The following is a 21562-nucleotide window of genomic DNA, read 5'->3' as shown; positions in this document are numbered from 1 at the left end:
GTACCATTCCCAAACCAAAACAACCTTTGTATCACTTCATAGCTCATCTGAGAAACAGCTTGAGAAAGTTTTGTTCTCTTTCAGAAATTCAGATGTGTAATATTGACGTACTTTCTCTTCTGCAAGCAATCCAAACATCTTTCTCACTTGCATCAGTAAATAAATATTGATATGTTTCTAAATAAGGTGCCTTATTTTAGTCATAAGTGAAAGAAATTATTTTAAATATTACTGTTCTCTGGCCTCCAGTATGTTATACTTGAGGTCAGATCAGAAACTTCAGCTCCAGCATTTATGAACTGCTGTGAAAATTTTGTGCCAATAATAAAATAGTTTTTTTAAGAACTCACTTTATAAGTAAAATACCTATGCAAAGGTAACTCTATGCAGATAAAATAAGGGTTTGAATTATTTGCATTGTAGAAATAGGAAAAATTCTTTTCCTCTGTGTGTCAAGTAATAATTAAAAACTAGAATGAGGTTTTTCTAGATTACTGCAGTGTCGTGACAGTGTGTGATGATGAACGTGACTGCCCTAAGGATCATTACATAATTCACTGCAGAGTATGGTGAGCTCTGTGGTGTATTTTATATACCCTAACTTCTCATTCCTTCTTCTCTGCACAGCTGTCCAACCCCAGGATGTGATGGTAGCGGTCACGTAACAGGAAACTATGCCTCACACCGCAGGTAAGAAACAACAGGAAGCCTGAAACAGGAAATAGAGCTACTTGTAGCTCTTGTCATCTTTGAACCCCTTTGCACTAACCATGGATAAGTATTCAAAAACAATTTGCAGAAAATAATCCACAGAGAAATGTGGCTTTTTTTCCTGATTTTGTTATATTTGTGAAGGTGTGGACTTAATACACTGAGGCAGTTAAGCAGCATATGCTTATTACTGTAGCTGCATTTCTCAGCTGAGACCTGCAGAAGTCATTTAGTGAAGTTTGCATTTCCTGAGTGTACAAGCAGTCTCTATACAGATGCTGTTGCATCTGATTATAAATGAGGTTTCTGCATACCTTTTTATGAACGGCTTTGAAATTCATAATCTGCTATTATAACCTGAGGACAGTAGATACTTTTTTCAAAATAACCTACTGCCAACCTAGGTGTTGAAACAACAATTTCCTACATTTCCATTGGGAGCAGAATGGAAATGTTTTCTGCCTTCTACCAGCCACGTGGACTAGATCCTTTAGCTGTCCTTCATATAGGAAACATAAAGGATGGATTCTGTGTACCACTGTCCCCTCATAGCAAAGCTTTACAGGAGCTAGAAACCTTTGTCCCAAACTACATACTTTTTTAGTTAAGAACCGCAGCCTTATGTTTGTCCTTTTTGCCGAGAATAAATATTTGAGAGTATAATTTTAACCAATATAAATCATAAATTGTCTGGATGTTGGTGTTTTAGATAAAAATAAATGCTTTTGTTTAGTAAAATATTTCACATCAGGTTTTCTTTTCAGCGTTTCTGGGTGCCCATTAGCTGACAAGACATTAAAATCCCTTATGGCTGCTAACTCTCAGGAGCTCAAGTAAGTATTGACAATAGCACAAATGTTATTGTTCTTTATCTTCCACAAACATGTTCCCTGTGTTATTGAAGTTGTAAATTTGAATTGCTCTGAGCAGTATCTCTGAAACTTTTCCCTGAAAAGTGTAGTGAATTGGTTTGAAAGCTTTTGAGTGAAATAAAGTTTACTTTTCTCCATTTGTCTTTCTTTTTTCTCGTACCCCTTCATTGTCATTAATTAATCAGGGCCTGGGGGGACAAAAATTGTGAACACTAGGAAAGATGCAGTTTTCTCAGTGTTTCTGAATCAGAAAGGAATAGAAAATATCTAATATGTAAGATGGATCTGTCAACTGATCCAGATAGAATTAATTGGAATTATTTAGTAAGAAATAAATGTAGTTAGAATAAATCTAAAAATGAGACCAGAATACCTGCAAATCCTTTTTTATTTGTCACTACCCTATACTATGAGTTTAATGCCACTGAAGCAGGCATCAAGTCATATTTTATGCTGGCATAATTCTCACCATGAAATGTCACATACAAAAGGACTGTGCAGGCTTTGCTATATAGACAGATGTATAGGGACGTATGAATATTTCAAAAATCTGTAGTGAAGAGAGGCACTGGCAACCAGTCATCTAGTTATTGAATTGGCTTTGTCAATAAGGATGTGGGGAAAAGGGAAGGATAATTAGAGTTCTTTCATAGCTTTCCCTCTGCAACTTGTAAATTGGATCCCATAATAGATGGCTTGGAAAAATTCATGAATGCATATAAAAAGGGGAGAACCCCGTGACTGTCCTTTCTGTCCTTTAGGTTCATCCCTAGTCCAGATAGAAGAAAATAAAGTCTGATCATGGCACTATTTTCCTTTTCTAATAGTATTAATAGCAGAAGTGGCTACATTTAGGCTTGGAGCAGTGTTTGGCTTCCCCAGATCCAATGTTAGTGGTCTCATTCCCTAGCCTTACAACTTCAGTTATAATTGAAATGCTGAACTGATGGTATGAAGTTGAATGTACAGGAGATGCAGCAAAATAGCAAAGAAAGAACATTTATACAGGCAGCTGTCCAAAGCAGTTCACAAAGCCAGTAGGTAAACTGGCACTCTGGCACAATGCTGCATTTTTTGACATTTCTGATCCCAAAAGGTATAAAATTTGGGTTTAGTTTGTTTTAGAAGAGCAGAACGGTTAGCAAGGAACTGGCTTGCAGAAATGCTGACAAATTCGAAGTCATTTGCTGAGTCATATATATTTGTCCCTGCTTTTATTGGCTTTCTGCCATACAAAGACACTCACACAAATATTTTGAATAGTTGCTCCTCATGCATCACCCCCCCCGCCCCATTCATGTGTGAATAAGTAAATTTGCATACCAATATGGTTATTTTTCCACTAAAGCTTCTAGAGTTTTGGTCATGCCATAAGGAAAGAGGAGCAACAGCATATGACTTAAATGACAAACTGCACACTGTACGCCATGTATAATAAGTGAGTTGTGAAAGACAAAGTCAAAGTTCATGGACATTTCACAGACAGAAATATGTTGCATAACGCAGTTAGCATTTAATTTCAATTAACTAGAAAAAGAGCAAAAATCAAAATCTGTTCACAGACAATTTGCAAAAGGAAAAAAGGCTAAATAAAATTACTTTTCACAAATGTACCACCTTAATTTAGGTTCTTGCAAACATAGTTCAGGTGATATTTTGAACAAAACTTTGCTTCTCTCTAAATTAAATCTTTTTCCAAAATGCTGCAATCATTCTTGTTCTGGTATAGAGACAGAAATAGTTAATTGTAGCATTGCTATGTGAGCAGAGGGCATAAATGCTCATAGAATCAGGCCAGGAAAGTACCCTCATGTAGTTAGGCATGAATATGAAAAAGCTGTGTATTTTTTTCCAAATGTTATTCATGTTTAATTTGCCAGAATCAAGATAAGATTTTGGCTTTAATTATGAAACTCTATGCCAGCAAAGATACAAGGCTTCCATGTGATCCACAGTTTGGAAATAAGGAAGGTCTGCTCAGAAAGTGGGCCTGTGACTCAGATTCAAGAAAATTTCTATATGAGGATTCTTGCTGCTCAGAACAATCTGAGGTGGTCAATTTAAAACATAAGTTTGATGATGACTCAAATTTTAAAGCTAAAAGGGATAATTGGGGCTGATATCCTATTTAATCAAAGAGCTTGCTTATCAAGTCTTAAATAATTTTAAATATGTACTTTAGAGAGGTATTTACTTACAATTCAGAAGCTTTTAGGAATAGGTGGTCAGTCCTACCCTTATACTCATTTTTGCAGTGGCTAAATGTCAAGTTTTATGAGAGATTTGAGCAGTTTTTCTACATGGGTCCCACATAAAACATTGATACTGATTTATACTGAGTTATAATGCCTTCCATAGGTAGTATAACAATTTCAGAAAATGGTTTTCTCAGCTGACCTCCATTGGTTTGCCTTGACTACAGTTCATATCCAACACCTCTGATCAAAAGCATTTCAGCTTTTGAGGGAGAAAATGTACCAGAAATGCTCCTAAACCTGCAGCTCAGCATTTAAATTTTACTTGTAATTGTAGTTCATCTTCCTAAAGATAAAGCAATCCTCTTGGAGAAAGGGACAAAACAGAAGGTACTCAATGCCCATTTACAAGTATTTATATATGAAATCACAGAGATTTATTTTTTAATAACAAATTTGGAAGAATTGTGAAAGAACTTGTAACCTATACCCACCTGAGGGTTGACATCTTTTAATTTGATGTCCTGAGACCTCTGGCCCTTTGATGTAAATCTTATTTTCTTGGCTCTGCACAGGAATTGATTATAGAGGATGACTCCCTAAACTGGGGCACCAGTCCAAACACCACTTAAAAGCTGATGAAATTCCTCAGCATTACTGATTGAAAGGCAATAGGTTTTTGGTGTATTTTATGTTCCAGAATTTCACAATCCATACAAAGATATAACCAATATTTAGAAAACCCTATCCAGTTGTCAAGATTAGGAGTCTTGCTAATGAAGCTTTTTACTTATTTGTCAGTAGCCTACCTGAAATATCCTTTTACAGTTTCATTAGTCCTGACAATATCTCACCCTGAAATCTTCAGTGACCTCAGAATAGCTTGGACTCCAATCCAGTTGGAAATCTGTCTGCTGTCAGAAGTGGTAACTACAGATGGGGTGATATAAAATTTAGTTCAGTATCCTTTATAAGTACATTCACAACTCCCAGACTTTCAGATCTGAATGTCTCACACAAAAAGATTTTCTTGAATTAAAGTCCACCTCCAGTCTATGCAGGGAGCCCTTCCATCTGTGATCATCTGATAAAACAAGTAGCCAAAATTAATTTCCTTAGTTTTTGGCAGGTGTTCTGGATTTACTTGTGAGCATTCACACTCTCCAGACATCTGCCCTTGCTGCCTGCTCCACATGACGTTGTGCCCAGTCTTCGTCCCACACTTTAACAGGTCAACATTTAGTTCTACACAGTCAAGCATGTCCTGGCACTCTGCAAACCCCCACCTTAACTTTTTGCTGTCAGTGTGAGGCAATTCATTCCACCAAAAATATAGTTCACTAAGTGTCATCATGAAATGTTTTGATATTATATTTAAAAAAATTCACCCCTTTCTTCATTTGAAATAATGCGGAATTTTGCTTGAATAAATGCATAAATTTGCTCATGTCCAAAAGAAGTCAGATTTTTGACAAATTAATTGTTCACAGAAAACTAGTTTTAAATATTCTGTGAAGAGATGCACCTGCACACCCAGATGTACTATTACCATTATATTTGTAGGTGTTTTCCCTGGCAGCCTACCAATGACAAGATGAAATCACGAATCTCTTTAACTCAGGCAAGATTCAGTAACAACTGGGACCCTTAAGAGCATTTTGAACCCTGCAACTTCCCTTAATGGTTCAGTACAACATTATTTGGCACAACTCCTTATGTAATTCTGATACTCTGTAAAAATAATAGCACTTCAAAGTCCCTTAGGGTTGCTTAGTATAAGAACTTTGAGTTGTATAATACAGAAACATAGAAAAGGCTGGCATAACTTCTAAGGCAAATGTTTTTTGGTGCTGCTTTGTTTGCTGAGGTACATTAATCTTCTCTGAAAAAAAACCTCAAGCCAAACCACTCCACAAATAAAACCAGCCCTAAATTAAAAAAAAAAAAAAAAAAAGAAAAAAGAAAAATTAAAGAAAAAAATATCTCTGTACTTCTGAGATGGAAGGTGTTACCAGTGAGGTCCCACTCCAAATCCCACAGGAGTCAGTGGAAAGACCTACTGACCCAAGCTGGCTTTTGGGGCATAGCAAGCAGGAAGCCCACCCTGCCAGAGTGCTGGCAAAAGAACAGTAATCAGCCGGCTTTTTTCTTTTTTCATTTTATGGATGTTTCAGTATTAAAAATTCATACTTGAAAAGGCTTGTTTGTCTCACATACACAGAGCAACCACTTAACTATGAGAAATAAGCATAATCCAATTGCTCAGCTGAGCACCCAACTGAATCTCAAGCAAGAAAGAGATGGTGCTGTGGTATGCTTACAGTGCTAGAATACACAAATTATTAAATTTAAATTCTGGCTACTGTCTATTGATGGCCAAAAGTAAAACTGCTTCTCTGCTTTCATTTCCCTTTCTGTAAATACTGGCAAAGTGCTTATTTATATCTCTACCTGAAAACATCATATCAATAATAAACAAACACATAAGAGCAAATTTACCGATAGATCTATATCAAGCTGCTTTTTTCTTCTCTTTGTAATGTTGATTCTGTACAAGGAAAAATGTTTGATGCAAACATTGATATAAACTAAGTAAATCAACACATCATATACAATATATTTCATATTCAGTATTAAAACTCTGCTACTTAAAAAAACCCCCACAAAACAAAAAAAAAAGAAACAAAAAAGAAACAAAACAAAACAAAACAAACAAAAAAAAAACAACAAACCACACCAAAAAAGGGAGTATGCTTATTTAAGGAAAAACACCAAACCAGCGAGAGGTAGGTTTAGTTATTCAGCAAAAACTCTGCTGTTCTTTCTTCCACTCTAGACAAAATAGAGATTGTACACATTATTTGCTCTGTATCTTTGTGACCATATTTTGTAATTCCCGTATTATTCCATAGGTGCCCAACACCTGGCTGTGACGGCTCTGGCCACGTGACAGGGAACTATGCATCCCACAGAAGGTAACAACCATCCCATCACATGGGGCTGCAGTGCTCAGGGCTCTCGGCTGGCAGCAGCAGAAAGAGGTGGCTCTTACTCTGTGTGCTTCTTTCAGCTTGTCTGGCTGCCCTCGTGCCAGGAAAGGAGGTATCAAAGTCACTCCTACCAAGGAAGAAAAAGAAGACCCTGAACTTAAGTGAGTACAGAAGCAGGGGTGGAGGGGGGAAATGGCCTGGGAGAGTTCAGGACTTGAGGAACCATAGGGAGATGCCCCAGTTAATATCAACGCTGCGAGAATAGTGCCCAGAGCTGGAACCAAACCAAGTATTTCTGCTTCTTGTGGAGTTGGTGGAGTCCATCACCTAGGAGACTGAACAGTGAGGAAGGATTTCTGTATCTGCTTGTATTGCTCCAATTAATTTAAAGAGTGCTATGCCAATGGGTTGAAAAATTTGGCAAAATGAAGGAAAATTATTACTGACTGAGGTGAAACATGTCAGCTAATTAAATCAGAGTGACACCTTAAAAATACGTTCCAGAGAACTTAAATATCTGTAAGTCTCAAGTCTTTTCTATATCTATGAATGAAAATTTCAGTTAAAGTGAAAACTGGAAACTCTGTAGAGATTCACTACATTCCTGGCTTGAATGCATATTCCATTAAAATTTGTAAATGATAACTGCCAGAATATAAAAGTGAAGGCTTCATTGTATGGAGAGTTGTTTTAATACTTGCTAATGATATGTGTAAAACTGCATAACACTGACAGAGCAGCACAAAAACTTCCCTCTCCTTTCTTTGCAAATATTTGCATGGATTTCCGTGCATGTTTTCCAGTTACAGGAACCCACCCTCTTCTTCATACCAAAAACCAAGACAGAAATGAGATAATGTTGACTTTCCATACACTTGAAGAAGTGCGATTTATTGCCCATGATAGAATTTCAATTTTCTTTTCCAGTAAAATACTATCTAAACAAACGTCTTATTTTCTTAGTCTCTACAGCTGTATTTTAAATTTCCTTATTTTAGTATGAGCTGAACCCCCATAACCCAGCTTGACAATAGTTGGATGCTCTGGTGCAGTGTGCCAACAGGGACCAAGTCTTACTCCATTAAAGCAAAGTAGCAAAGGCAGCTGGAATGATTTTCTCGGGATTTTTTGAGAATGTCTTTGCCTGCTCTCTGCAGTGCAAATGAGGGTTCTTTTGCTGTGTTTCTGTAGATGCCCAGTGATAGGCTGTGATGGCCAAGGTCACATATCAGGTAAATACACTTCCCATCGCACTGCTTCTGGTTGTCCTTTGGCTGCCAAGAGACAGAAGGAGAGTCCTGTCAATGGGTCTTCGCTATCCTGGAAACTGAACAAACAGGAGCTGCCACACTGTCCTTTGCCAGGCTGCAACGGGCTGGGTCATGTTAATAATGTTTTTGTCACCCACAGAAGGTATAACTTTGTGTTTTCTCTTTTCACTTTTCCTTAACATTCCACTCTGAATTGGCAACATGTGAGTTTAAGAGTCAGAATAAATTGTGCTAAAGTCTTTTGAGTAATAACATTGCAGGTAAAGTAATACAAAACAGAATTAATTTGAGAGACCTAAATTTTATGTCTTTTTCTATGTTCCCATTGAAGCATGACTTTCCAAGGTGTTCAGATTGGTACAGTGTCTATGCACTTTAAAATTAAGTAGAGTCCTTTCCTAGGGAAATATGGAGTTGTATGTCTGCATATCTTACAAAGAAAAGAGAAATATCACCAGAAAATGTCACCAGAAAAGCTTTAGCCAAGAGTAATTCATTTCATCTTTCTACCAGTGGAAAAGTTATACTTATAAACTTTGTATTTAAGCAGCTTAAGTTACACAAAGAAGAAACAATAAGCATGCAGCTCTTATGTGGATTTAAAAAGTTTAAAGTTATAACAATCTTACAAAGAAAATTATCCTTGCAGAGAAGAAGCCACACATAAAACTAGCAACAAACACCATCTATCACTGTGAAAAATAATAATCTGGCTATATTTAATAGAAAATAATTAAAGATTCTGATTGGCAAGCTTGGTTTTCTGTCTTTAATAGTAATTAAGTCTACATTCTCTGTCTCCTTTGCTTTCTTCTTAACACTTTGAGCCAACTTCTCCAAAACAAGAAATGCCCATGGTCATTTGAATAAATTCAGTCAGAGTCCGGTGTTATCCTAATTTTATTTCCTACATCCCATCTAAAAGTCTTTTCATTAGGACACTACTGCAAATTGTGGGTCATTAAGCAAGTGGCAAAAACTGTATTTTAGCTGGTAGCAATTCATAGTACAGATAATTCCTATCCTACATGAGACTGGGTCACTCCCAAGATCACATTAGTTAAAATGATGTAGCAGATATAACTTTGTTTTATATCCTTTCCTAGGATGTTAGAAACCTAACAAGTAACTCATGGCTTTCAAACAATCTCCCAGTTAGCTATCTGCTCTGGGCAGAGATAATAAGCAAAAATTTAGAACTGAAGAACTAGCATCTTTCTGTATAGCTTTTATCCAAGCTAATGAAAGCTTAGGTTTTACTGCTTTGTTGTTTTTTGGGTGTTTTTTTCCTATGTGGAAATGCCATGTCTGTTAGGATTCTCTTTTTGTAAAAATTTTTACATGCACATACACACACACGTCAACCACTTTTCTGTGGAACAAAGTTTTCCCTCTCTCCTTACTCAGATACACCTAAAAACAAATCCTGCTGCCAGTTCTTCGGCATATGGATATTTCTTCTTTGTTATTTATAAAGATAGTATTAAGACAGTGCAATTCCTCTTAGCCCTTTAGTGGGCTATAAAAATTGCCTCAAATAATTACCAGCTGATGAAATTGTAAGCTTTGAAATAGCAAAATGTAATTTAATGTGAACAGTGGTTAAAAAGCCAACTGACTATATAATGGAACCATTCAAAAAAGCTATTACAGCCTATAGGGTATATCCAGAGTTATTATTGTATTGATCATTATTATGTATCAACAAAGTGATACAATAATTGGGCACTGTGGACATCATCCCATTAACTAATTTTTTTTAGGATAGTAAACTTGCCATTTTAAATACCACACTCTCCTCTCCTTTGGAGCACAATCCCTTGATAAAAACAGCTTATAAGTGTTTGAATTTAACAAATTCTGTAAATGCATCTTCATATAGCTTAACAGTAGCTGCTTCAATTTTGTTTATTTTGAAATATGCTTAAGAGTTGTTTACTCATAGATTGAGATTTCTGTGCCAATTTTCAAGCTGGAATATACAGCTAAATGACTCTTTATGAGTTATGTCATTCCCCGAAGCCATGCTATAATGGAGATACTGATGCGACCTTAGGTACAGAGGTCTGTCCAAGTGCATGATAATATTGCCTGAAAGGATTGTTGCCATTTTCAAGTGGGTGCTAATGTTTTTTTTTTGCTATCTGTTTCAGCCTGTCTGGTTGTCCTCTGAATGCACAAACCATAAAAAAGGGCAAAATTTCGGAAGAATTAATGACTATCAAGCTTAAAGCAAGTGGCGGTAAGGAGATCTGTAAAAAATGATGACATTTATTTAGATAGAAGGGCCCTGACTCCCATTTATACTTGTGCCCCTGTATGCCATTCTGGCATTAATTCTCAGTACTTTGTCTCTAGCAATAAAAAATCATGACTAACAAAAAATATTTGCATGAGAGATTATAAAATTATTCTCATTTACATCTTGATAACTGAACATTGAGGATGTGCTTATTCTTTATTGTTTTAATTAATAAACAATTAGTTACAGATCAGGAGGACTTAGCTATCTGAATAAGGTAGGAAGGGAGAAATATCGTGGGCAGAAATTGACTCATCTCTCTAACTTCATTCCTACATGGTTTAGTATCTATGCAGTGCTTGTGCAATTTAGCTAACCTAAGTGCAAAGCAATAATTACCAAAGAGTTGCAGGGGAAAATGTGTGGGAGTCTCCCTTCTTATACTATGTGCTTTAGCAAGTTGGGCATTGAGCCAGGATTCAGGAAATTTAGTCTTTAGCCTCCAACTGCTGAGGAAAACGGTTGCATTAATCTTACAGATTTCCCATGCTGGCTCCCCAGTAGACTCGGTTCTAGGCTTTAAAGCAGTAACAACAGCAGCACAAATCTCCCGGCAGAGTTGGGCTCAGAATGATACTAAGCAGAAACAGGAACATGCATTTGCCAGCAGCTGCTACAGCTCAGTATATTTCAGGATACATCTTTCATTAAAGAACTGAAGCTTTTTTACTTTGCAATCTAACTTGTTGGGATGAAAAAGCCTGGCTTCTTAGGGTTTTTTTGTTTTGTTTTGTTTTGTTTTGCCTTTTTTTTTTTTTCCCGGATATACTTGTTAGCTTTCTGAAAATTTCACCCTTTCCTGTTATTTAAACTTCACTATTTATCAGATATAACTAAGGCTGTGCTTATTGAAGTTTTCTGCACAGGAGCTTGCCCCCACAGAGATTCTTGCAAAATCAGAAACAGGTACAGATGAGTGAACAATTATAATACTAAAGAAGATGTTGCCCTGCTGTATTTTCTGAAAAAGAAGGGTTCTGTTGCATTCCTTTAAAAAAAAAAAAGCAAAACAAAAAAAAAAAACCAAAACAAAACAAACAACAAAACCCCCACACCCAAGCACCATAAAAATCTCCTCACATTTATGATAAACTTTCCTCTTTCTGGGCAATTTTTCCTTTCTGTACCCTTCAGCTTGTACTTGCATGATGCAATGAAAAAAGAAAGTGCGAAAAAATTAGGACTAAGATAGCCCCATCTATGTTTCAGCTCATATAAATGTTTAACAGGAAGGAAAGAATTTTGATAGTAAAATCAAAGAAAATATAAGGATCAATCATTTGTTGAAAATCTTATTTTCCTAGGGTTAAGTACCAGGTAATACAGCTGGTTACTTATACATCCATTGTCCTGTGGACACTTTAAATCTGATGTCGTTGTTTTCAACTATTTACAGGTATTGAGAGTGATGAAGAAATAAGACACTTGGATGAAGAAATAAAAGAACTGAATGAATCCAATCTTAAAATTGAAGCTGACATGATGAAACTTCAAACTCAGGTATGCCATAAATGTGAAACCTTTTCCTATGCTATGTTTAAGCACGATAAATAAATTAAATGCTATGTAAATGTTATGTTTAAAAATAGCTAGTCTCCTCTGCACTTCTTTTTTCAAGTTCTTGTTTGCTGTTTTTTGTAAATGAGCAGCAGATATTGTCCTAAAGATCTGCTGAATGACAAATTCAGGACAGTTTGTAGCTAATCTTAGCAAGCAGACATGAAACATACTTACCAAACAAAACATCCATTTTCCTTTGTTGACCAAACATCTGCTTACCAAACCAGGGAGGTCCTATGACTTGAGTTTTCAGGGATGATAATTCCTCTTACAAACCCACTCCAAGTCTTAATGAGTACCAAAGAAAATTTTCCTAGTTTAGCTCACCCACTGCCAATTATTCAAATACTTTGAATTTTGCCTCCAGGCAACCGCTGGTAAGGAATGTATACCTTTTGCTGGCTTGTGTAGAAGAGGATTTTGATGGAAGTTATGCAAAAGAGTCATTCTCTTTCATTATTTTCTGTACTGGAGAGATTAAGTTGGTTTTAATATGCTGATAGTGGTTCTATGGAGTGAGCTGTGTAGCATCATCCCTTCAGACTCCCATGAACACCTGGAAGTTAACCTGGGCAGATTGGGTAAAAGCATGAGCAGAAGCTTCAGAATTTTCAGAATAAGAGTGAAATAAAAATAAATTTGTGAACTGAATATAGATCTAAACCAAACTGAGTGTAACCATACCCCCCCTCTATTTGCACCCCATTTGAATGAGCAGCGTTGTCTCCTGCTGTTTTTTCAACAACCACTGCGTGTATGGTCTAAACAAGGTAGAAGCCTGTGCCACCTGTGCTGGATCTAAACAATCTGGCTGCACACCACAGCAGCTGTGGGGATATCCAGCCCAAACTGCACTGCAGGGGGGCTGTGCTCACTGTCTCAGGACCCTTGGTTCTCTCCGGTGGTCACTGAGCCATTTACATGGAGATAGCCCTGTTTGTGCAATCAGGTTTCTTCTCCCTAGACTTTCTCCCTGGTGAAGGCAGCTTTACCAGCAAAGCCTGAACTGAACTACAGCAGAAGCCATAAATCTCCTACCTCCTTTTACTCCACCCCAGCCAGGTGTTAGACTGCTACGAGCACCCTCCAGAGGAGGGGTTGAAGTGGACGACAGGCACACAAAAAGGGGTTTCTCACACTGGGGAGTTTTGCTGTGTGGCTGTGCCTCAGCAAAGGAAGTAAAGTGGCCACAAGCAGGAAGCAATTAATTAGTGCAAAGAAGCACATACTAATAAAGAAGGGTGGGCATGACAATTGTGGGTATGACTGCACTGGTCAGTGCCCTGTGGAGCTGTGGTAGGGCACAGGGATGGCAGCCCTTGGTTCTGCCCTGCTGAGCTGTCTGCTCTTGGGACAAGGAGCAGGGCAGGAGGGAACCAGACCCTGCCATTGCTGGTTTTGTTTTTTCAGCACTGCTTTTGACATCTAAGCTTTCAGACCTGAGCTCTCACTTCGAAAATATACCATTTTTTTCCTACCTTGGCCGCTTTTTCCTGCTCTTTCCAAAACCCTCCTCTCCATTCTGTTAGTCAGAGACCATCTTTGCAATACAGTGCTCAGTCTCTCGGTTTCCTTTCCACTCTATTTTTTTCTCATTGTTCCCAGCACCAGGCCTGTTGCTAATCCTACCAGCCCAGAGCTCACCCAGGAGCAGGGCAGGAAAGCAGCACAACAGCTAATACCCAATACCCGTGCCCTTGCTATTGTGGCTGAGCAGCAGGGATGCTGTAAGAGCAGGACAGCAATGAAAACATCAACCTCCTTTCTCCTTCCTCTGCCAGCCCTGAGGCCACACTTCATCTCTGCTCCATACTGACCCTCCTCTGCAAGCTCAATTCCTTCCTCCCCCTCTGGGCACTCTCTAGTGCCTTGCTGCCACAAGGTTTCTCCATGAACCAGCAGCAAAGTCCCTCATTTCAGAGCAAATACAACCTCTTCTTTGCTCTGAATGCTCTGTGGAGAAGTTATGTCTCTCCTAAACGAAGCATAGCTGAGTTTCAGATTCATCATGGCCTCTCTCATAACCACCCAGCTGATATTTTGGGTTCAAACTGCAGTAACAATGCTGACAAGGGTTTGTCTGTCTGTGTTTGTGCCTGCCTGTCTCTTTTAGATCACATCTATGGAGAGCAATTTGAAAACAATAGAAGAGGAGAACAAACTCATAGAGCAGAACAACGAGAGCCTGTTGAAGGAGTTAGCTGGCTTAAGCCAAGCCCTTATCTCCAGTCTCGCTGACATTCAGCTGCCACAGATGGTAAGCCCACAGCCAGCAGGTTAACACCTTCTTTTGAGACTGCCTTGCCAGCATTCAAAGCAGATGAGCAAGCTCAGGGACTGGCAGGAGCACTGGAGCTGCATTAGCAGAGAGCACTTTTAGGCTGATTTGCTTTGCAGAGATGCAGGATCATGAAGTCTGTGTGGCCGTAGGTGCAATTCCTTTCAGGATTGAGTCAGCCCTGGTATCTCTGCCTGTACCTCACCATGCAAGGCAGGCTTTTCCCTCAAACCTCCCTGTCTGAATACCCACCCTGCACAGAGTGAAAACTTCACTCTCATGAGTGCCCTCATTTACTCAGCTCCCAGATCAAAACCTGTTTCATAGAGATAATTCTTCTGGAGAAAACCAAGCTCCATATTCTCAAGAATTTCACATCTGACTTTCAAACAAAGGCCAAATCCACAGAGGTGCTCGTGTTCCCAGTCCCCTTTCCAAATGTCAAGAGTGCCACTGGAAGATTAAGAAAGGACAGTTAGGGAGAATATCAGTCACAATCCCAGAGATGACAAAATGACAAATAGGCCAAAAAAAAAAAAAAAAAAAAAAAAAGAAAAAGAAAAGAAAAAAAAGAAAAAGGTTACACTTTACACTAACCATAATATCTCCAACTCCTTTTCTTGCTTGGAGTCCCCAGGATGTGCAACTCCTGTAATTTCCACAACCCTTCCATTAATTTGGATGGCTGCCCTGTTCAGGACTTCTCCCCAGTTGCCATATCGCTCCTTTGACGTGCTTTGGGGTTGGGTGTTTGGGTTTTTCAGCCTTAATTTTACCTCCTACAATTATAATCTGTTTTGTCTCCGTTTAGGGGCCAATCAGTGAGCAGAATTTTGAAGCATATGTAAATACACTCACAGACATGTACAGCAATCTGGAACGGGACTATTCCCCCGAATGCAAAGCTCTGCTGGAAAGTATCAAACAGGCAGTGAAGGGCATCCATGTGTAGGATGTGAAAGCTGCTGGGCAACAGAAATTACTTAACAGCAGTAAACTCCAGATGGATCTGTTAGGAGTTCATGTACTGCTAAGGGGTGTAGGTTGCCATGCTGCATTTACAATTGCAACATTGCACTAATTTTTTCCCAGCTGACATAAAAAAAGAATAAAACCACAACAGACTATTTGTATTAACAGCAATGCACTCTGTTAGTATATTGTATTTATTTCAGTACAATTTCTTTTTTTTTCTTCTTTTGCACTCAGTTTTTGTAAAGTGAATGTAAAAAGTGTGTGCAACTATTTTTTATATTTTTTATTTATTTCTAATCAAAGAGTTGGTTTTTTTATCTTTTAACAGCATTTTTGCGGCCTGCCATATTTTTACAAATGTGTTTATTAATTTATTTTCCAATGGGATTTTAAATAGACTGAAAGCTATACTGTAAATTAAATAACTTGCTGGGTTTGTACAGGAAGAAAAAAAAAACCTATGAAAGTAACAAATGACTGAACCGTGGTTCTAGTTTTATTTTCCTCACATCCTGCTTTTTTATAATGGCTTTGTATCAGAAATGGGTTTGCAGTAACATGAGATGTGAAGATGCATTGAATGAGAAGATAAATAGTGCCCACTAGTGGGGAACTTGGGCTCTTAAAAGCACAGTATGCTGGAAAACAGTGTGTTAAAGAATATGTTAGCAATAATGAAATATAGCAATCAGCAAAGCACTTGACTTGGCTGTGTGATTTAGCCTATGAGAATGATTATTTAAAATGTTTCAAGAGAACTTCAGATTTATTTTACCACTGCAGCTTTTGTTCAGAGTTAGCTCATGGAGGGAAATGACAATTATCTCTAAACAAGAAGGGTAATTAGGTAGGTACTGGTACTTTTTTAGTATGAGACGTTGAGGTTTTAAGCAAGTGACCAGTATTGCAATGGATTTGGACTGAAAAAACGCAAACACATCCCAAGCTAAAGGCTTTGTACATAATGAGTCGAACACATCTCCCCTGAAATGGCATTTAATACTGGTTTGAAGGTAATGGCAGCTGAGAAGGCAGCGGTCTGTCTGGAGGGCCACAACACCCCTCTGGCACCACGGTGGTCGCTTGTCCCTCTGAATGACCGGTAGCAACACCGTGACTGGTTTCTCCCATCCTTCTTCACTGAGACTAGGCTGATACTGAGTTTGTCACCAGTCTTCTGGTAGGGTCCCAAGTGCTACAGAGCAGACAGACAGGCGGAGGTGTGGACAGACGAGCACTTGCGCAGAGGTATCCGGTTAGCCTGGGTGTGGAACTTCTGAATCCGTCGGAAACTAGCGGTTGCTATAACAGAGGCAATGTCTATTTCAGGGATTGTAAGTAATTAAGCATTGTTTCAGAAGTTTTTTTTATATTTATTTTTTTTAAGAAAAAGGTATAAACAACCAGCTAAACTGCCTTTTTTGTATGCACACACACCTCATGTGCATATGTGCCTCAGTGTAAATGTATACATGGATCTAGCGTGTGTTTAATTTTTCCGTGCTATAATGAAAGTGTTTATTTTTATTAGCCGCATTTATATTTAGATTGAATATGATGGCATTCACAGGCTTGACATATACAATTATATTATTACTGTTCCTGCACAAAAGTACTATTCAGAAGTGATTCAACTCTCATGCACTGTGGTCACTGTTCTGCATTAGGTGGGGCTTGCTTTTTGTTGGGGGGTTGATTCAACTCTCCGATCTTAGTTTAGACAGGGGAAAATGTGTGTTCTTAGGAGCTGTGTTTATTTTTAAATTGATTTTTCAAAAGCTACCATATGTGCTGTCTAATATAAATAGGAGAACACCAAACAAAAATTTGATATTAAAGGTATTGTTCTTGCTAAAAACTCAAAAAGCAAACATTTGTTATACATGTTAAATGCATACAAAATGAGTTCACTCATTACAAAGACTAAAGTTTAATTTACTAAATATTTTAACAAATTTGTTATATATTTTATTTAAGTAAAAAAAAATTCTCTTACTGACCTATGTATTTATTATTATGATTTACTATGGCTTCAGGTTAATTTATCTGTGTTTGGTTGTTTGCTCAGGATGTTCTGTGAAGTATGTTTGTATTTATTTGCTTCCCTCGTACTTGATGTGTTTTGTAATGTGCACTTTTTTTTTTCTTTCTGTTTTTCTTTATTTTTGTGTTTAAATGCATTGATGAGCTATACTGTAAATTAGACCTTTTGTAAAGAGCAATGATGTATGCATTTTTTAATTTGGAGTAGTTTGTATACTGTTTCTTCATACAATTAATATTTCTTACATCAAAACAACAAAATTGTGTTCTGTGCTGTACATTTGGTGTATGGTAGGAAATAAAATTGATAATGAAATATTGCAGCAAGTTTGTTGGGTTTTTTAGCCTCTAGATGCTGACTTATATTACACTTTATTAACTGCACCTGGCACTATACGATGTGTCATATGTTTCACTTGCTTTGTGTACAAAATGTGTCACCCTCATAAGTAAATTTCTGATATAAATAATTTAATTAGTGTTTTACTTTGTCAATTTGAAATAAGGAGGAGAAAAATAGAACCGCTTAAGAGGTCCCTTTCACTTCTGAAGGGAAAAAAAGATTTGAGATGATAATCACTGCATTATTTAATGCATTCTTTTCTTGGCAGTTGTAGACTTCATTTATACTGATAAAGTACAGGATTTGTGCTGACCTTTAACAGCTGCTAAATGATGTTTAAACATAAAAGCCATTGTAAAGTTTCCAGCAATTTGGAACCGCCCACTGTTCCAGTGCAATTTTCTGCTGAGAATTGCAGTGCTCAGACATAGCAGAAATAAAAATCTGCTGGTTTTAGAAAGACAATATTTCCATCTATTTCTTTTTTCACTGCTTGTTGTAGAGAATGCAGGAAACAGTTTTATTTAGGATGCGTGCTAATGGCTTCAGGAGCATTTCTTGTCTCAGATTCCAACTTTCCACATATAGAGAATGATTTTCATTTGGAAAATAAGTCGCATTTAAATGCCATAAAGCAGCTGATAATTATTTATTTGAATAGACATCTTCAGATAAACCAAAATGGACTGACACATAAAAAATTACAGGAATGCATTTAGCTAGAAGAGAATTTAAAAATTTGTATCACATGAATCTGGGATGCTCACAAATCTTGCCAGGTTTGAAGCTGTAGAGTCAGCGAAGTGCTGGAATGAAGACAGACCTGTCCTGGGAAGCTCTGCTTCAGTGGAGTTCAGAGTTTGCTTTGTTCTAGGACACTTATCCAAGGGCACCATGAACAGGTTCTTTTTATTAAGCCAGTTATTTGTTATTTATGTCATATGACAATTAATTTTAAATAGTATTTTAATGGTTCTTAAAATTTACTATTAGACTTCTGCTGTGGATCTTCATATCATGAGACACTAGTGGGACACTCTCTCCTCACACATCACAGACGAAGCAGAAAACAGGTCTGTCTTAGCAATGTGCCTTAAGGCTAAACAGATAAAGACCGAGGCCAATATTTTCATTTTGTCTGGCTGCCTAAATTCAAATCACAAATTTAGAAAGCCTTATTGTCAGACAGACAACTCTTCTCATGTAATTTTCAAAGTTCTATAATAAATACGATTATCTGCTGTTTATAAGATTCGGGAAAGGCAGTGCTATGAGGATGTTGGACTCTACATAGACCTAAGAAAACTATGCTTAATCTCAGATATTTCCAATGATCTGAGACAAGGATTGTGAGCAGAAAACCATTTTCCTAGTGGTTTTGGATAGGAATATGATATCCACAGTTGTGATGAAATAATTATTATTATCTAAAGACTATCTACATTCATCTTTAAACAGCTTGCTCTGATAATTCTTTGGTGTTGAAATTACGGCCTTTTTCCATTAAAAAAAAGGAATAAACATTTAAGCTATATTCATTATTAAACTAATATAAGCTGGGGGGTTGGGGGATACCCCAAAACAACAAAACCCATTGTGCTTGAACAATGTTTCAAACCATTTTCATCTTCTGAAGTTTCCATTTTTAACAATTGTTCTGTAACTATGCCTATAGAAGGGGGAAAAGCACTTCAGAAAAAATACATAAATTCCAATTTTTTAATTAATTTGAGTAGACAATTTAAATATGAAAAAGAAGGAAGGGGAGCAAGAACAGTCAACATCTGCTGTTCTGACAGCTCAGGAAGCCTATCCTCTCTCTTAACAAACCATGATAAATAGTTTTGAGTCTGTGATGTAGATAATAGATTCTGTAGAAAACAGATTCTGTTTTCTACTGTAATTTTATCTCTGTTTACTAATTAAGCATCTCTTCTCTCTTGCTGACTTAGTGTATATATCTAACTGTGTAATGGCTTTTCTACTCAATGCCTCTTTGTCCTACTGTACTTTTAATAGGTCACAGGATTTCTTGATGGGAATTTGTTATCATGCAGTGGCATAGATTTATGACACAAGTCCTCTCCTTGCTTTCCTCCCGTGTTCATTCAGTGCAATACATTCTACCTGTCTTGGAAATTCTGCTATGCCTAAACTTTTTTTATGATTTATGCAGCTGTGTAACTTGGATGCTGTCAGGAGATCTGCACCAGACAAAGTCCTTTGTTCAACTTGCTCAGGATACTGTGGGATGATAGAGCTCCATTTAGCTTTTGTGTAATGTAGGACAGTGACCTACTTTCAGTACCTTTCAATATCTCGTTCTGGCTTGGTTTTCTTCTGTCTCTTTTGCTCTAGTAAGTCTTAGACAGCCAAGCTTACACATAATTGCATCAGGGATTAGTCTGATTTCCTGTCTGACTTCATGGTACAAATTGCTTCAACTGCATTTCATTCTTAACGAATGTTCCCAGGGACATTGTCTAAGTAAATCTGAGGACTTTTCAGTTATGTGGTAGCAATTACTATTTAGGTTGCTGCTGTCTGCTCCTGAAACTGTAACTGCACAAGATTTTTTCCAAACAGCTTTTGGTGCTCAGCTTCACATCCCTTGGAGGAACCTAATTTTTAGACGCTAAATGCACAGCTGGTTTTGTCAAGCAGGGTCTTTTCCAAATTCTCTTCTCTGGCCAATCCAAATTACCAGCTACTAAGTTTTCATATTATTTCATAGCATTGTTATATATATCTCTATATATCTAATATATATATCTTGTTAATACTTGTTTGCACAAACAATACATCATAAAATTCCAGGTGGGTACTTGTACCCATCCCAGATATTGAAGAAAACATCACTTTTGTTGCCCCAAGCCTGGCTCTAAACCTTACCAAACTCTTTGTTTATTGTTTGTAAGCACCTTTTTTATTTTTTAAACTTTTTTTTCCTTCTCACAGAAAATGAAAAAAAATAAAAAACAAAGGAATTAATCTCATTCTTTCTTTAACTGATGATATTTTCTGTCCAAACATTTCTCTGAAGCTGGGGCTAGGGTTGAAGCTATCTGGCTAGCAATATTCTCTAGTTACAGTAACATGTAGCCTCTTACGTGCACCCTCTGCTTACTTCTAAAACAATAAAAAAAAGTCTGAATCAAGACCCAGGTGCTAGACTGATTTCAAAATTATTAGGATGAAACTGATCTGATATTTTAGATGCAGGATGAGGTTAGCTCCTTTGGGAGGGAAGTGCCTAGAATTGGGAGTTGGTTTCTTTAATTCTGATGTATGGTCAGAAAGGTTTTGGGGAAAGAATGAAGGTTTTAAAAAACTCATGAAAACTTACCAGAAGAATGGGTTTAAATTGAATTCCTTCAGTGGAAGTGCAGTGCCATCTCCACAGACTGAAGAGCTGAGCTCTGCACAGACACATGGCAAAGGTACCGCACGTGGAGCACCAGTGCTGAGGACTGTGGGGACAGCCTTGTGTTTTCCAGCTGCCAGGAGACAAAACAGCACCTCAGAAACCCCAGACTGGGGCCTTACTCAGGCTTCTAGGTAACCCTGAGCAAGATACTTGATTCTAGCTCTGTTTCCACATCTGGGAAATGAAAATCACTCCAAAAGTGCATTGAGAACGAGTAACACCAGTCTTACTCAGGGGCACGAGGTATGACATGTGTACAGTGAGGGAGAAAGAGCCAGAGCAGATGTGTAAGGGCATATAACACCCACCCCCTTTTTTTTTTTTCATAAGACATTATTATAGTCTTCATTCTATTGCCCTGGTTTTTATTTTATGGTTTCCCTTGAAGATATCTTCCAGTTAGTGCTGCAGGCCAGTCTCAAACTAAATTTTCAAAATGCAGAAGCTAAATTTCAAAACAACAGAAGCAAAGGCTATAAAAGCAGAAGTATTTTTATTGAGATAATGGAGCTCCTACAGATTTTGTGAAAAATCAGCTGATTGCTATGAGAGCAAAATTATGATTCATGAGAAGAGGGAAGAGGAGGGAGGTTCA

At 37.5% G+C, this 21562-nt stretch overlaps 1 protein-coding gene across 4 annotated transcripts in view; it reads left to right on the top strand.

The window, feature by feature from the left end:
* ST18 (ST18 C2H2C-type zinc finger transcription factor) overlaps positions 1-17524 on the top strand; it is a 170664-nt gene extending 153140 nt beyond the window's left edge. For all 4 annotated transcript variants that reach the window (XM_063168665.1, XM_063168654.1, XM_063168675.1 and 1 more), the window contains 9 exons: positions 628-690; positions 1476-1544; positions 6691-6753; positions 6849-6929; positions 7960-8181; positions 10193-10281; positions 11738-11841; positions 14015-14158; positions 14991-17524. In XM_063168665.1, the coding sequence (XP_063024735.1) occupies positions 628-690; positions 1476-1544; positions 6691-6753; positions 6849-6929; positions 7960-8181; positions 10193-10281; positions 11738-11841; positions 14015-14158; positions 14991-15131 (976 nt within the window). In that variant the 3' untranslated portion in view covers positions 15132-17524. The remainder of the gene's footprint in view (positions 1-627; positions 691-1475; positions 1545-6690; positions 6754-6848; positions 6930-7959; positions 8182-10192; positions 10282-11737; positions 11842-14014; positions 14159-14990) is intronic.
* Positions 17525-21562: the final 4038 nt, after the last annotated feature.

This window comes from Melospiza melodia, chromosome 1 (genome assembly GCF_035770615.1).
Source record: "Melospiza melodia melodia isolate bMelMel2 chromosome 1, bMelMel2.pri, whole genome shotgun sequence".
Lineage (NCBI taxonomy): Eukaryota > Metazoa > Chordata > Aves > Passeriformes > Passerellidae > Melospiza > Melospiza melodia.
Note: the sequence above shows the minus strand (reverse complement) of the source record. Positions and strands in the feature narration are given on the sequence as shown.